At 40.4% G+C, this 16,979-nt stretch overlaps 1 protein-coding gene across 3 annotated transcripts in view; it reads right to left on the reverse strand.

Moving 5' to 3' along the window:
• Nucleotides 1-16,979, reverse strand: part of col18a1a (collagen type XVIII alpha 1 chain a) — a 98,843-nt gene that overhangs the window by 37,658 nt on the left and 44,206 nt on the right. For all 3 annotated transcript variants that reach the window (XM_033617746.2, XM_033617745.2, XM_033617744.2), the window contains 2 exons: nucleotides 6,176-6,717; nucleotides 3,291-3,374 (listed from right to left, as the gene is read on the reverse strand). In XM_033617746.2, the coding sequence (XP_033473637.1) occupies nucleotides 3,291-3,374; nucleotides 6,176-6,717 (626 nt within the window). The remainder of the gene's footprint in view (nucleotides 1-3,290; nucleotides 3,375-6,175; nucleotides 6,718-16,979) is intronic.

The following is a 16,979-nucleotide window of genomic DNA, read 5'->3' on the forward strand; positions in this document are numbered from 1 at the left end:
TGCAAAGCTGCTTGCAGAGGAAGCAGCCACAGTAGGTTGGCCAAAGCAGTTTAAATAGGGCACCCTGAATGAGATTTGCCAATTGGTTGCATAGAAAGGAACCATGTGATCTATCAGCTGACTCCTGTCCATTAATCAGCTGATCCATCAGTTGATTGGGCTGTTTGAGATCAGCTGATGTAGCTGGAATGTGAGCTGGGCTTGACATTGTGTCCTGCTTGAACTAACGCTATGCTCAATTTGACTGTGTTGTCTTTATTGCTATACATGTGTTTTTTAAGCCACCTTCTGGGCCAGGTCCCTCTTGAAACAGACTGATCTCAATGAGCATTTTACTGGGTTAAATTAAGGTGTTATTTAATACTGAACTTTCTAAATTGTCACTGCTCATTGTCTCTGTATTCAATCAATCAATCAATTAAATTTTATTTGCATTATATCATTAAGTCAAATGTTTGTATATTGTTGTATCAGACAATTTACCACACAGTAAATAGTTCTCATATACTCCCCTTAGATTCAAAGCATTTTAGTATATTCAATACAGAGACTGTGTTCTCTAAACTACACAGTTGTTTGTGTGTGAGGCGTTTGAGGTTTAAGACACATGCTGAAATCAGAAACCTGTCATTTCCACTTGGAATGTGATTCTCTCATCTGATCCAAACATCTAAAGGTTTGATGACAACAAGCAGTAAAATCTTGAACCATCTTCTGTCAGTAAGGATGAGGTTTGGTGGTCTCAGCGAGCAGAGCAGCTGCGAAAGGCAATGTTTTACTAAACAACAGTAAAGGCTGCTGGTGGGCCGCAGCGAGGCACCTGTGTTTGTGTGTGGGTGGTCAGGGTCAGCTGTGAAAAGGCTGCTCTCAGATTCTTATCTGTCACACATGTATAATGGCTGATACATGATGTTGCATGCCGGAATAAATCAACAAAGTCCAGTCAAATATCATTACATCCCCAGACTAAATTACAAATGCAAGTTGGTTTGGAATCTCTCCTCATTTTTGATTTCCAAGGGGTGTTATCAACGGCTGTAGATTAAAATGCCTCTGGACGCTATTGGATAAACCCACAACCAATCAAAGCAATAAAACATATAATGAAGTGCTATAAAACAGACTACAGAGTATGAAACAGACCACAGCATGCAGAGATGAGCTGTGATGGCATAGCATCGATGTCTGTGAACCAGTGTTGCTGCTTTTGCTGTCAGAATTTGAAAACAGGAATTCAGCAGAAAGTTTAACATTTGCAGCCATCTTGATTGTTTTTGCAAAGACGTAGCCGTGCTTGCAGATACTAGACGTATTTGCAAGCACAAGTGTTTGTTTAATATGAGGCGTTGCCAGGATACTACTTTCAAGCATCTCAGCCCTAATTAATCTATTAATTGAAGGATCAGTTCGAACTTTCAGCAACTTTTTTTTTTTTTTTTCCTTGTCAAATTATTAGAATTAGGGCCCCCAATATCAGGAAAACATTTGAAATGTGATAATGTCGTTGAATACTGCAACGAGAACATGACTCACATTAAAAAAACAAATATTGATGTATACAGTTTTAATGTCTTTCTGCTTTAGGTTCACACTGCTAACATAGACCCCAGACAATGAATGGCCTATGCACACTGAACAAAAAAAAAAAAAAAAAAAAAAGAAAGAAATGCAGTGATGTTGATAGGTTTTAAACGTAGTGAGTCCCCGGGAAAAAAATTAAATAATTTACTGTATAAATTCAATAGTTTGACATTTGAGAAATATGCCTACTGGTCTTGTGCAAGATATATGATATGTGCGGTAAGAAAATGGCGGCCATCAGTGAGAATGCTTTTTCAACAGGGTGCTTTCTCTCAACAGTAAAACATCATTGGGTTCATCATCGACATGAGTCAATACAGTATCGATCAGAAGCACAATTATCACAACAAACCATTATTAGGGGAAGAACACGTCGTGTCCCCTGGATGGTACAGCACAGTCGTCACTAACATGAGTCAATACAGCATCTGCTGTCACAGCAGACATTGCGACGTAAGATAACAGGAATGTCTGTAGTAATATTCTACATATTTGTGGATCAGGGTGTATTTTATGAAGCTTAAAATACAAGATTATTAATTTACCAGGAAGCTTTCGCGCACCGAGTTTCAGAGAGTGGATGATGAGAGGGATGAGAACAGATGGGCTAGCAGACAGGTGTCAGTTCTATGCAGTGCACCCAAACAAAAACACAGACACATCACAGACAGGATGATAATGACGGTTTCTGGGACATGAGAAATATTTTCAAAAGCCTAGGCCTAAGCTTCAACACAGATTGTCTGTTCACAACTCCCTCTCATATACTGATCGCAGTTCAAGCCTCCTTATGTGATACCTTTATCATACATGTTGATATCGTGATAAAGGTACATATTCAATATATTGTGCAGCCCTAATCATAATGAAGAATAAATTTGGATTTGAACTACTATGTAAATCTACCTTGGCCCCCTTAGTTACTGTTGCTATGCCTATCAAGCTCTCCATTCTCACATGGCACATATGTAGTTTACAATGGTATCAGCGACAGATCCGCCAGTGTCTGTTAGTATTTTCGTCTGAAATAATCCAGCTGTCAGATTTTATTAGCTGCAGCTATTTAGCCAATAAAACTAATGTTAGCTCCATGAGTTGGAAGAAAACCTTGTTTCCAGCTGACTTTTTTAATGTTTCCAGCTGACTGTTTGAAATCTTTGCTAACTATGCTAACTATGCACATGGTGGCGGAAATACTGAGGCTAACGCTGCATGTCCCAGACAAAAGAAATCGGCATCATCAGTTGATGATCCCTCTGGAAGACAGAAAAAAGGCATTGTTTTTGTAACGTAGAGCTGGTTAGTCTTAGTTTAATTGGTATAATAAGGAAAAATTTGATTTCATTCTAAAATAACCCTGTGCGGCTGCTTAGCTGCTTCACATTTTCTTATAGTTTGTAATAAGAGAAAAAGGTTTCTGTGATCAGGACTAACTGACGTGTTTGGCAGATGAGTTCGGCTGGGATTTCTGGAGTGTAAAATTCCCAATATCCAATAAGGAGCAGGGCGGGCCCGCTAACATTGGCCTAAACTTTAACAGCAACCAGGACCGGCTTCCCCACAGTGGGGAAATATTACACTGTGAAAGTCCTAGTCATGAAACAGGTCTTTTTTATGCATATACAACTGGAACAGCTGGAGCTTAATTGTCATGTGTTTCCAATCACATGTCGTCAGTTATCTTCAAAATGTAATTAGACGTGATTTACCATGTCTGAGTCATCTTCATCCTCTTCACAGTGCCTTTCAGCAGCACGGGGGTCTCCCACCACCCTCAGCTCACCGATCACCCCCTGTTCAAAACAAGGACATGGTGTTTTGATGTTAATGATACATGTAATAATGTCAGAACAGAGCTTATTCTCTCCCACACACACACACACACACACACACACACACACACCATGCTTATCTCTGAACTTGCTGCTCAGATTTTGGTAATCTTTTCAGGGAATTTCCCCTTTCTGCAAAATCAGAGGAGCTATTGATGTCTCCAGTTTTAGCCTCTGCCTGTGAAGTGCCACTATCTCTGTCCCACACACATGATCTGATACATGTTCCCACACAGGATACTTGCACAGATAGCATTCATGCTATCTGACTGCCTATCAAAGGGCCATTAGCTCTGAATGAAGAGGTGGTTTCGCTGCAGCCGAGTTATTTGAAGTTGACTCTTCAGGACACATTTATATCCTGAGAGGAAAAAGTCAAATGGATTTTTTAAGAGAACTTTGAAGATAAACAGCAAAGGCCTTTTGACATTTAAACCCTGTCTCCCTGTCTGGCTTTTATTGGTCGTGCTGGTAGTCTTTTTTTGTAACTTGTACAATGTTTAGTCAACGTGTCATGGTCTTTTCCTGACAAACTGCTTTAGATCTTTGCAGTAAATCTCAGATCCTTTGCACAACAAGGACTAAACTGTCACTGCAGCATGTTTTTACTAGTGATGGATAATAAGAGGCGAGATATCCACTAAACAAATCCTGTTTCAGAATGGAATGTCCATTTTATAAATACATAATGTAAATATTTAAATACCAAAGTAGCTCAACGGATACTTGATTTGATTAGAGAAATTAAATTCACAAGACCTCTGTAAGCTTAGGGCCATGCTAGGGTCAATAAATAGCACATGGCCAACATGTCCTGTAGGAAGAAACAGGGTTAGGTTCCTTTTCTTCCAAAATAAGCAGTTTATAATAATCTTTCTGACAAAATATCTGACTACAGGGAAAGACCTTAGATAGTCTTGTGTAAAAAAAAAAACAACAACTGTGTAGCAGAGTGACTAAGTGCTTTACAACAAAATAAGCAGCTGTCTTCAAACACAGTAATAAAAAAGATTAAAACAAGTTTAACAGCTGAGAGAGAAGGCCAGTGATAATGTTTCAACTGAGCAAACAATGAAGCCAGATGGGAAGTACTTCAGTGGAATTCTGACACATTTAGTAGTGCAAATATCTCTGTCTTATGAATATATTAAAAAAATACTCTTTAGCAGTGGATGGAGGGGATGGCCACCCTTTTTTTGGCTCGCTGCGAGTTTATCAAAAGTGCTTCTGCCTTTATGGTTTAAATGCCTCAACTGAGTCTCATTAGCAGAACAGGGAGGTCATTGATGTCCATATAAGCAGCAAGACGCCATGCTCGGCGACACCAAACAGTTAAGACAGCAAATAAAAGCATTACTGTAGAGGTGAAGTGTAACTCAAACAGAAAGAGACAACAAGGTCAGGTTGGATGTAGTGAAAATAAGTCCACTGAATGTCTATAAAAGCCAGCCATCTAATAAAAGCGACTGAAGAGCTTTGATAAAAGTCTCCTAAACATGTTATTTTCTAAGATAAATAGAGCAGATTTCCATGAATTAGAGATATCTCCTCACCCCAAGGGACCTGGGTTGTATTTTCAGGTGTCACCTCAAACGGAATGAAGTATTGATCTACCTTTTACATCTGGGATTACAATTGTCCAACTACTACTACAACTAAGTCAAAAAAGTCAGTTCTCCCCTGATTCTAAGTTGAGTTATAAGGATATCAATCAGTCAAGTCTGATTGTTTAACTGGTTGTAAAATGCTCTCAAGTATTTATGTACATCACTTGAGCAATCAAGTGTCATTGGCAGAATGACTGAGAAACATTACCAGAGAAAAAAAGGCAACACCATCAGTGAAGACCCAAAATAACCCAACAAGGTGCTGCATAGGCCGATCAAATAAACCATTGCACAATTTGGTTGATAACTTTGTCACTCCTACTGTTTCCTTGTGATGGTTGCCATCACATCCTGTTTGACAGAGACAAACTGCAGTGCAGCGTTCCTTTAAATTCATGGATCTATTATTTTTATATTTTATATCAAAGTGCTGTTTTTGGTGTTGATGCCCAGTTACTTGCTTAAACAACATCCCATAAACTTTTTCTCTTTGCCTCAATCTACCCTTTGACCTGAGATTCAACTCTTTAGCTCCGCTATCCCAATGACTTCTCACACTGCTCCCCCATCCCACCTCACCCTCAGTCCTATGCTTTCAACATGCAGTTGCATATTTCATCCGTGCAGGTAGCCATGGGTGAACCACTATAACCCTTTAACAGCTAAGGTCAGCAGTTGTTGCGGTCAACTACTGGTATTCTTAGCAGGCAAATGACTGAAGTTAATTAAATCCCAACTGTGAGGTCTTCCAATTATTTGCAGACTACTCTCAAGAAGATGGTGAGGTGATGCAGACATTTATGTTGTGGTTTAGAGCAGGCCAATTTGAGCAATCAAATCATACAAGAGTTATTCAGCCAAGACGTTTCACATGATTGATTATGGAAAGTCAAAACACTATACTGCACTTCACACAGCTGGAGTCCTGTCTCATTGTAGTTTGTGTTGGTTAGAGGAAGAAGTCGTTTGGACATGTGAGATGTGCAGACTTTGGACTCCAACACAACAATTAGTCTGACTAATTCAGTGCAGAGGTGTCATGCAAATATTTCTTTATCTAGTATGAAAACTATTAAAATAAATACAGTATATCTTTCAATGTCATTTCCTGATTTCATGAATATTGTTTTGTCCAGATGGAGCCTGTGTACACACCAGAAACTTCTCTGTATCAGCTCCTCCAGCTTGCCCGACAAAGACCCCAGCACCAGACTCCAGCTCCATCTCGTCCGGGGACCTCTCGATGCGCATCACCTGAGGGTCTATGTCACAGTTGAGGTAGAACATCACTTTGTCATCCCTCACAGCAATAGCAAAACGAGTCCAGGTATCCCTCATGGAGGGCACAGGGAACCTGGCCGCCTCATACGACTGCTGCGAGTCGGGCTCAGTGTAGTACAGGATGACATTCTGGTTGCTGCCCTGCACAGCGGACAGTTTAACACCCACATACATGATCTGCTGAGCAGCATCTGTGATGGAGAAGATGACACCACCCCTGTCCGTGGTGGGTTTCAGGTTGAAGATGAGGGCGAAGTCTCGGTAGAATGGGCTCGGCAGGTGGGCACGTGCCAGCTGGCCCGTGTTGGCATCAGGACCAAAGACATAGCCAGGGCTGTTGTCTGACCCAAAGACCTGGGTGACTGTGTTTGGAGGAGGATCCCCAATCAGCTGTAGCAGGGAGACTCCACTGTCTTCTACAAGGGGAGAGAAAAAGAATGTGAGGATACAATATGCATGAAATCTATTGGAGGTTAGAAGGGAGGGCTGCATGGCAGGATGTAGTGTTAGACCAGGCTGCTGAGGACTGACTTAGAGTGAATGTGCCTGATGAATGCAGGAACAATTGCTTTTACTTGCACATGATGGTGGTATTTTGAATCTTTGTTGTACTAGAAAAAAAAATCAACAGCATGGCTGGTCAAAGGTTTTTCCCTTTAAAAGTAAGATAAAGAGCAATAAACGTCAGTGGAAAGTTACCACAACTTCCTCCAACCAAACAACATGAAGGCTATTTTCTGAGAAGCACAGTTCTACTCAGGGGACCGCAGACAAACAAACAAACCATTTTATAACTGCTTGACCAAAATATGGAAAAGGTTGACATCCCCCAAAAAGGCAACGGGATAAACCAGCTGAGACTAAGAAAAGCAGATCACTAAAGCAGACACTGCAAGGCCTGTATTCCAAAGACAAGACCAGCCAATGCCAAAACTTCCTAAACTTAAGGGGGATATAAAGACACAGTCCAGAAGATAGAGTACAAGAAGATGTGACTTGAGAGTTGAATAATTTAGCTCTTAGCAACTGAGTCAAAAACAACTTACACTTTATATTTCTGTTGTGCTGATTTGCCTTAAAAAGGTCCAGTGTGAATCATTTAGGGGCATCTACTGGCAGAAATGGTATGTAGTATTCATAACTACGTTTTCATTTGTTTATAATAACCTGAAAATAAGAATTGTTGTGTTTTCGTTACCTTAAATTGAGCTGTTTATATCTGCATACAAAATGGGTCCTCCCAGAAAGTCTGCCATGTTGTTCTACGGTGGCCCAGAACAGACAAATTAAACACTGGCTCTACATAGGGCCATTCACGGTACTGCATTGGCCACCATAGTTTCAGTTCTATAACCTCACTGTTTGATGCTACTAAATCCTACACGCTACACTAGGGATGTCAATGGTTAACGTTAACTGTTAATTAGCTAGTTAACCAGTGAGAACATGTTTCACCGGTTATGCATGTTGGTCTCTACATTTATTTTTCTACTCTTCAGTTTACCACACTGCGCACCAGTGGCGGTCAAGTGAGAAAACTAACGTTAGCTAGCTCATTCCACAATCACTACTTGTAACGCCGTCCCAACCCAAGAGTGTTGCTATGACAACACTGGGCCCACCGGAGATTGAAGCGTGGCCACCATATAGCCTACTGCAGCAACGCCATGCATTCACTGGGACGGTGTTGCCAGTGTTGATCACTGAATGAGCAGCGCGCTAGCTAACGTTAGCTCCCACCAGACCACCAGTGGTGTGCAGTGCAGAACGGACAAGGCAACGTTAGCTAAACAGTGGATACCAGAGAGTGGGCTGTGGGCACTATCTTTCTACATGTTACAACAGCTAGCTTGCTGTCTGTCAGCAAAGCTAACTGAAAATAAAATAAAAGGAAAAACATTTACAACATATAACATTAAAATGCCGCCCTCTCTGAATGGATCGTGCTTTGAAATGCAGTACTGAAGCTCACTGAGTCAGTGGAGTGCTGGACTAAAAGGAACAGCCTTTTGTACTTCACATCATTTGCCTTTTTTTCTCTTTTCTTAAATATTAACTTGTAGGTTACCTGTTAATGGCTATCAAAAGCAAAATTAACCAAAATGTATTCATGTAATTCATGTATTGATAGAAGAGTCAAAAAACAAAGTTGTCAAAAGACAAAAAAAATTAAAAGCAAAACTAAAACATGCAACAATAGCTTCCAGTGCTCTCTCTCTATGGCAGAAAATTGCATCAACAGACCAAATTTATTCAAACAGAAAAATTACACATTTAAAAACTTTTAAATTTCCTCTAATTGTGACCAGCGTGTGTGCAGAATGGGGTAAAGACAGATATTTATGCATCACATTCCTGAAGACACACACACACACAAAAAAAGCAAAAAGCTCTTCCGACTTGTGTGACATCTGCTAAATGTCACTGCTCCAGGGCACACAGGGACCAACAGCTGGGCCTCCTGCATATCTTTGCTCACTCTTCCATCACCCTGGGTGACTCTGGAGAGATCAGTGCATAATAATTGGAGGTGTTTAGGATGTACAAGAAACACAAAGAGCGATGTGTGTTCATTCACATAATAGTGGAGACAGTTTTTTTTTTTTTTTTTTACGAGGATCAAACTTGAGAGTAAACCTTTCTGCTTTGATCAAAAACAATGTTTTCCAATGTTAAAAGAAAAATCACTGTTTTGGGAGAGCACTTGACGTAGTTTCTGGTGCTTTGAAGAAATGCTTTGGTTTACCACCCGGTGACTAATGTGCGTGCTCTATTGCCCCGTTCAAAGCCTCCCCACTGCCCCAAGTGCTGGAGATCAGTGGGGTCTGCAATTGGCTTTGTTGAGAGCTTAAACACATGAGGTTTTTAGCTGAACCCAAGGTCCTGCTCTCTGTTGTACAACCATAAACACAAGTCTGAATTTTTCTGCACGCTGTGTAGAACTAAAGATGCTTTCATTTGAATTAGAGCTAACAGAGAACCCAGTCAAACTGTGACTGGACAGCAATAAAAATACTTTCCAGCATTCATTATGCAGTTCCCCTCTGCACCAATAATCAGAGAGAAAAATCTCAATAAACAGATTGTACATGTAGCCAGAATATATAAATGATGCACTGATAGTTTAAAGACGTGTCAAAAATACCACACAAATCTGGAAAAACAGTGAGATGCGCTACACAAGACTTGACTGTATGAATGATACTCATTGGGTCAATTTTAAAATAGCATCTTGGTGGAAACTTCATGAACACGCTATGTACAATATAGCAAGCTAGAGTCTTTTAAAAGAGGATCACTATCAGTCTACATTGTATCTCATAAAATACACTGCAAATGTTACTCTCACGTCACCTGATAAAACCTTAATAAACCTTCCTGAATTTTAAAATCCTGAAACAAACAAGACCTATTATGCTTTTCCATGTTTTTTGTCTTATAGGTGCTAAAGAGAGTGCTGTCAGACGGAGGGTGAATACACGTGCTCCAGCACAGACAGCATGGGGAAAATAAAGTGATGTTTGATCATTAATGCATGTGAACATGTTCTAGTAAAAACCTTTCATACAAGTATGAACCTGAAGATGAGCATATCAGGTCCTCTTTCTACATAAATTAATAAAAGCTAATTATGAAATGACAGATGCAGATGCACACACAAAGTCCAAAGGTCAGAGCAAGGTAGACTGTAAGTCCTTGACTGCTGCATGAATGGCAGCTAACAACTAACTTATTTGCACCCGGCCAACCAGATGTTTACTCTGAAAAAGTGAGGCTGAGAAACCTCGAGGGTCTCTTCAGTGGGCCTGTGCTCACATGTCTGAACCTGGCTCCCTCTTCTGAGCACAATCTCTGCCAGAGAATGCTTGAAAAAGGCAAAACTTTGCAGTAATTCAGTGGTTTAATCCATTACGTGGGAAAGCACACCATTTTAATGTAATCCTCCTGCTGCGGGTGCTAAAGCAGATATGTGAGCTATTTTTAAAGCAGAAACACTCCATGACCGAGCATGTGTCAGAACTCTTTTAGCTCTGAATGACGTCATTTGTACTGCAAAATGTCTCTACTAGCTGCAATTCACTTTGTTCAATAATATGCAAGAAACATGCAATTTCTAAGCAGCAAATTAGCAGCTGGTCATGAAAAATATTGGATTTGTATGCAGATTAAACTTCAAGGCCTGTAATAAGTTGGAATGTGAGGTCTCTAAAACAGAGTCTGGTTGTCCCTCTCAAACAGTATGAATAACCGTCTCCTATAACTCAAACATCTGACTTACTTATACATTTGCAAAACGAACAGCAGACATCCTCACACTTGCAGACAAGATCCAAGCTTCCAAAACCCCTCATTACTGCAGCAGCTCACCTATTATTAGCCATCACTCACACCGACCAGATGCGCACTTTTTTTGAACCGTGTTCAGAGAAGGCACATCCATGACACTTAATGCAAAAAATGATCACTATTTACATCAGATATAAAACAGAATCCTGATGTAGTTATACCACATAGCAGTATAGAAAAAGAGAGCTTGGAAGTGTAAATAAAGACAATTTAATTACCGGATCTAAAGCAGATGAAAAGGTTTGACCTGCTTTAGGCCTGCAAAGGAATGCTTTTGCTGAAGCCTGTTCAATGTGCCTGCATTGTCAGCAAAGGGCCAGCCAGTCATTCCTTCTCAGAGATCAAAAATTGTTGGGTATACAAAAGGTTCACCATTAGCATTTTAAGTGCAATCTCAATTCAGGTTTCCCATATAGCTTTTGTTAACCAATGACAGCTTCAAGGCCAATCTGGCTTAGAAAAGAACCACTGATGAATGGAGCAGAGCTGGGTTTATGGTGCTAGTTTGTCTTGTCAAAAAGGCAGCTTACTGACCAGGAACGCAGCTCTTTTTCACTTCCTAACATTCCAGGACGGGGTACCAGAGTTTGTGATACCCTGTTGATAAAGCTGTATATACAGCTTTGGGAAGTACAGGATCCTGTATAATCCACGAGAAAACATTTGAACATCTGGAGAGTCCCAGAAAATGTTGCGGTTTCACTGACTATGCTCCATCACCATTTCAAACATCCCTTGAGGCCTGCTGACAAGGGCAATGATCTCTCCCCTCAGTCTGAAAAAAAGCTAGTCAGTGGTCTGAGTAGAGTTCACTGCAGGAGACATAAAAATAACCTTCCAGTGATGTCTACAATGTTTATGCATGTGCAGCATAAACTATGTTTGACGTGTCCGTCAGCCAATTGATTTAAAAGTGAAGTAAATTAAATTTGGTGACATGATATGGTGTCTGTGTTTGCTTTCTGCTCATTTGATCCATGTTTGATCTTTGTTTCAATGTATGTCTGGCTGCTTCCAAGATTAAAGAGGGTCATTTGTAATGCTTCTAATGTTAAAGCAATGTCAAGTACATGGTGGAATCAATTTTATCTGGCAATATAAATGACTATATGAATTGTTTTCATATGATATCAAAACAACTTTCTTACAGTCATTTACATTTATTGGATCTATAAAAGCCAATTTTGTTGCTGAAGAGAAAAATAAGCACAATGCTATATTTGGTTGCACTATTCACACAGCAGTGGTTTAATAATTCTATCTTGTGCAAGCAGATATGGTGCCATGATTACTGAAACTTATATACCTCATAAACTATAACAACTTAATGTCTAGTGGCATGTTCATGTGTAACTATACTCTCTAATGACACCAGGTTCCACTACCATTTGTATGATCTGTCACTAAATTGAAAAATAAATGATCAACAGAAGTTTTAAATATCAAGGTAGACATCAACACCATGAATGAATAGTCCTTTCTTTCTGCAAAGGATATTCGGTAAACCTCTGGGGAAACTTTGCGGTATCTTTAACCTGATGATGCCGAATGCTTGGAAAAAGATATTAAACCAAAAACCCACATCACAGTCCAGGAAGGAGATTTCATGTTGGCTCACCCTTAAGACTTAGCTGTAATTCTCAAACCACAAAAAGGGAGATGGGCCTACCACAAGCTGGGCACTTTACTCTTTGGGGGAAAAAGTAATGTGATACTGTTTAAGTTCTCTACCTGTAAATGACGAACTTTCGAGGCAACATGCAGGGTGTACACAAACCCCTTGCCACCGCAAGCCTCATAAATAATGTCTTTTTTGAACTCTGGAAGAAAACAGTGCATATGATATTCACAGAGGCGGAGTGGAAATGCCTCAAAATAGGTTTAGAGCTCTCCAAAATACTGAGACTGCTCCGCTCTCCTCTAGAAAGTGTTAAGAGGGTCACAATTAGGCTGTTATCCAGCTCAAGACATCCCTGTGCTCCAGCACCGTTTTGCAACACTGCCTCATCAGTTCTCAGTTTGTACATGGTGCAACACAAACCAGAGGGGGCAATGAGTTTCTGGCAGCAAAGAAGTCGGACTACGCTGTGCCCATAATTGGAACCCTCCTGAGAGCCAACTCAAAATGATTCCCTGGCAAGCAGCGCACTGAAGAACTGGAGCCAGCTTCGGGCCTTCCTGTCATGAGATACAATATCAATCTCAGCTCAGTGAAACTACAGTGCAACAAATCAGTGTCAGACCACCAAAAGGGTGTACAAGCCACAAAACAAAGACTATATGTACACAGATACCACCAAAAGAGCGGTACAGAGGAAAACATACTTTAAGACCACCACAGAGGTGGCAAGGAACAGGAGTCACTCTAACCTAAACTGACTGAGAGTAATAGTCTCTCATAAAGGATATAGTTTTACCCTCAAGAGCTAACCAAAATAAATTGCGTTTGACCTCTAGACCCTGATATGAATGACTGCTCATCTTTCAAGCAGGAGGCTGGTAACCATGGAAAAACATCATTAAAAGCCCTATTGTGCCCTAACAATCCTGCCTTACCACAGGGGTAGCTCCCCTGCGGTAAAAGGCTCACATCTGACAGATTTCTTACAATGTTTCTATGCACACACTAATATCTCTGCAATCTTCCCACAGTAATCTCCCACATACGCACATCTATAGGCTACATACATTTATTTTCATATATAAATTGCTCCATTGTGTTTCTTCCCCTATGCCGACGGCCCTAAACTTTAACTCCATCTAGCTTAAAAAGATGTAAGTATAACATGAGACATTCTTTCATGACAGGTCATAGTTAAATGATGTAGGAGTGGAGTGGTATTAAGGGGAATATGAGTGCCCTCCTCCCACACATGAAGCAAGTGGAGCTGCAGATATTGAAAAAAGTCTGAAGCTTCTCAGAAACGGCATAGCAGGGGTTCTGATCAGTGAATTTAAGAGGTCAAAGGACTCGTAAGTGGGTGGACGCAGCAGAAAACAGCCCGAGATTAAGTTATTGGGCTAATAAACTGGGAATTCTGGGCTCTAGGGCACACATTTACAGAGCTGTGTAACACATTACCCTGGCTATTTAAGTGTGACCTCATTCAGCTTTAAGCCAAAGCCCACCAACCTGTTAACTACTTTTAAACATTTACCAGTATGATTACTGGCTGCTGCAGTAAGACAGTGGCGTATGCACGAGGTATTTTGTTAACTGAAGCCATGTGAATGCTCATAGGAAATGTCTAATTGACTTTGAGGTTTATCAGTTATCCTCAGGGGCAAAGAGACCTCACAGGGACAGTCACTGGTAATTTCTTACATCAGGTCTGTTCAGCCTCACTCAACCATCACTCCAACAATCAGTGTCCATTGGTGAATTTTAAGATCATTCTGTTTAAATGAGTGAGCCCAGATGGTTGCGACTGTGGTGGCTTTCTGTTTATCCAGGAATGAATTAGAGTGACTGAAGTGCTCCAGTGATACCTCGAGGCTGGTCTTAACAGGTGATACCCAACACGTTCGTCTTAGTGGTGAACCAGCTTCTGGATGGCCTATAAAAGCTGTCTTTGAGGTGTAAAGATGGCAACATAATCATACTTTTTCAAATGCCTGGGGTCGCAAATAGCAATGTCAGGTCTGCTTTGTGTAGAACTGCAAAATATATCTGTCTCGCTTTTTTTTTTTTTTAGCTTTCCCAGACACAAATATAAAGCAGATAAACACTCCTTACCCACACCTAACTTTACACTTGAATCAAACAAATTAAGTATAAAGCTATGCAGTAGGAGCCAGAAAAGCTAACATTTACTACAAGACAACATATGAACCTAACCTTTGCAGTAAACCACACCATAATCTTAGTGAAACAATTCAAACAAACGCAAAACTATTTGGGCCCAGATGCATAACTTTGTCCTGGAACTGAAGACATGTTGTCCACTCATGTCTGTCAATGAAGCAAGCTGTTGGGAAGATAGTGAATCTGGAAAAGGACACAGTCTTGGGAGGGCAGGGCAGTGGCTCAATGAAAGGAATAAGGCTTTAAAGATGTTCTTAATTTGAGGTGTACATGCTCACAGAAACACATTTTCTCATATTAGATTAATCACTCGCAGTATTAAACATCTGAGTCTTTTTTCCATCATTATTTAATCACCACAGCCATGCATTGTACTTATTATTCCTGGAGAAATTAATCAAATGCACAACGGTCCTATTAACAGTTTGCTGGAATTTCAAGCACCTTACTTAATTTCAAATATCTTCTCAGCTCTAAGTCAAGAGGCATTTCAAACAACAAATGAACTGCTCTGGTATTTGACATGCCATATTCATGGAATCTAAATGCATAGACCTGTTAAAATGATTAACATGAGTAAAGTAACTTTCCAGCTGTCATGAATACCTTCGCCTTGTACAGTTGTAAAAATTGACATCCCGCTGAAAACCTTTGGCGCAAGCATGACTGCTTCCCATGCATGACAACCTAATTTATCCATTACTGGACAGACAAATGCACACCGCGCTGCCTGCAAGTCACTCGCTGTCAAAAGAGACATGCAATTCTACATGCCAAATTGTTAACAGTGTTTCATGCACAAGTTCTTTGTAGTAGACAGACCTTTGTCTACAGCAGTTTCAGATGCATTAAGGCAAATAAGTACTAAAGTAGAAAAAAACTAATTACTACTTTCTACTACAAATTTCGTTGTATGCTACATGCAATGACAATAAAGGCATTCTATTCTATTCTTTATATATTTATATATATATTTTTTGACATTACTGTGTTTCCAGATGTTGCAACAATCTGCATTTAAGAACTCTGTAGTTCAATTTGAAGACGGAGGATCTTTCAATTCACATTTCATTTGCAGTGGCATGTCATGCTTGAGATTTGCTTAACACTAAGGACTGAATGTCCGTTAATGCTATGATTGCACTGTAGGGTACAATATCTGAAACCATTTAATGTCCATCTCAGCAAAATATTACCATTTGAATTAATAACCTATAGAGAAAATACACATCAGTTAGTTTGATAATGAACCATAAACTCTCTGTACTCTGTGTGCATGAGTGTGTTTATGTGTGTTATAATGACCTTTAAGTAGTAAGTCATACGCGATCCAAAGGACAAGGGAAACACTTACATGCAAAACTGTAAGGAGTGCTGGCACCATGCTTGTTAGGCTGTAGCCAGAACTTCCTTTTAACAACAGGACTAACAAACTTGAAGCATGCTTAGTATTATTCAATGTTAATTTTCTGTGCATAGGAACCAAGATATTGTTAATGTCTTTGGCTGTGCCAACAGGGATATATGTAAATTGTTTGATTGGGTATCGGTATCAGGTATTGGGTATTGGGTAGTGGGAAAAAACACCAGACAAACTGGGGAGTAGGGACACCAAAAAACTGGTTAAGATGAATCCCAAATCTAGGATTCATTTAAACCAGCGATTACCTTTCTGGTTACTAACTGACAAGCATTGATACCCATCATCCTCCTCGTCTGGTAGATTGTGGCACTCCAAGGGGAAGCGTCCCTCATCCAGAAGTGTCCAGCAACTGTCCCGCAAGACTTCGCAGAAACTCCGACAAGGCAACACCGGCAGCGGGGACTGAGAGCCACACTTAGGTACCAAGAGAAGGCAGAAAAACCACTCCAAACTATGATGGCAAGGTGATTTCAACAGCCATGCCCATTCGTTTAGGAGTGCCTCGACTTCCTCCACACTGCTTTGGTTTAGGTAATTGGGCACAACAAACCTTTCCCCAACCATGTAGGAGCAATAAGGGAGAGCAGTATCTATCAACAAGCACCGTGGGGATTCTACAACTAGCTCTGAGCTAGTCACCACTTTCTGGCTAGTTGCTGATGCTTGACTGGGTACTTGAGGTTGGGCCACTATGGGCATTGAGGTGGCTTCTGGTCTCTTGCTAGCTGGTGGTGGGGTCATTAACATTTTTGAGGTAGTTGTTGGTGTTTGGATTGAAGAAAGTGTCTGGCTAACAAATGAAGCTTGTTTAGTCTGTGACACTTGATTAGATAAGGCTTCCTGTTTAGCTGTTGATTCACCAGCTGGTAACAGAGTATCTTCCACAACTCCAAGAAGATTTTGCTCCGATTTTGTGATACCAAGATTATGGCCCTCATCTGTTCTGTTACTAATTACCCAGGTACTCTTTTCAAACTCCAGTTTCATCTCAGTTATTTGGGACTCTACACTGCCACCTCTATCAAACCCCCTATAATCAGTGGGCATTACTACTCCTTGTGTTTCAAAACCAGATCCCCAGCTAGTTTCAGCTCCTGATGCTA

The sequence above is a fragment of the Epinephelus lanceolatus genome, chromosome 14 (assembly GCF_041903045.1).
Source record: "Epinephelus lanceolatus isolate andai-2023 chromosome 14, ASM4190304v1, whole genome shotgun sequence".
NCBI classification, from domain to species: Eukaryota; Metazoa; Chordata; class Actinopteri; order Perciformes; family Serranidae; genus Epinephelus; species Epinephelus lanceolatus.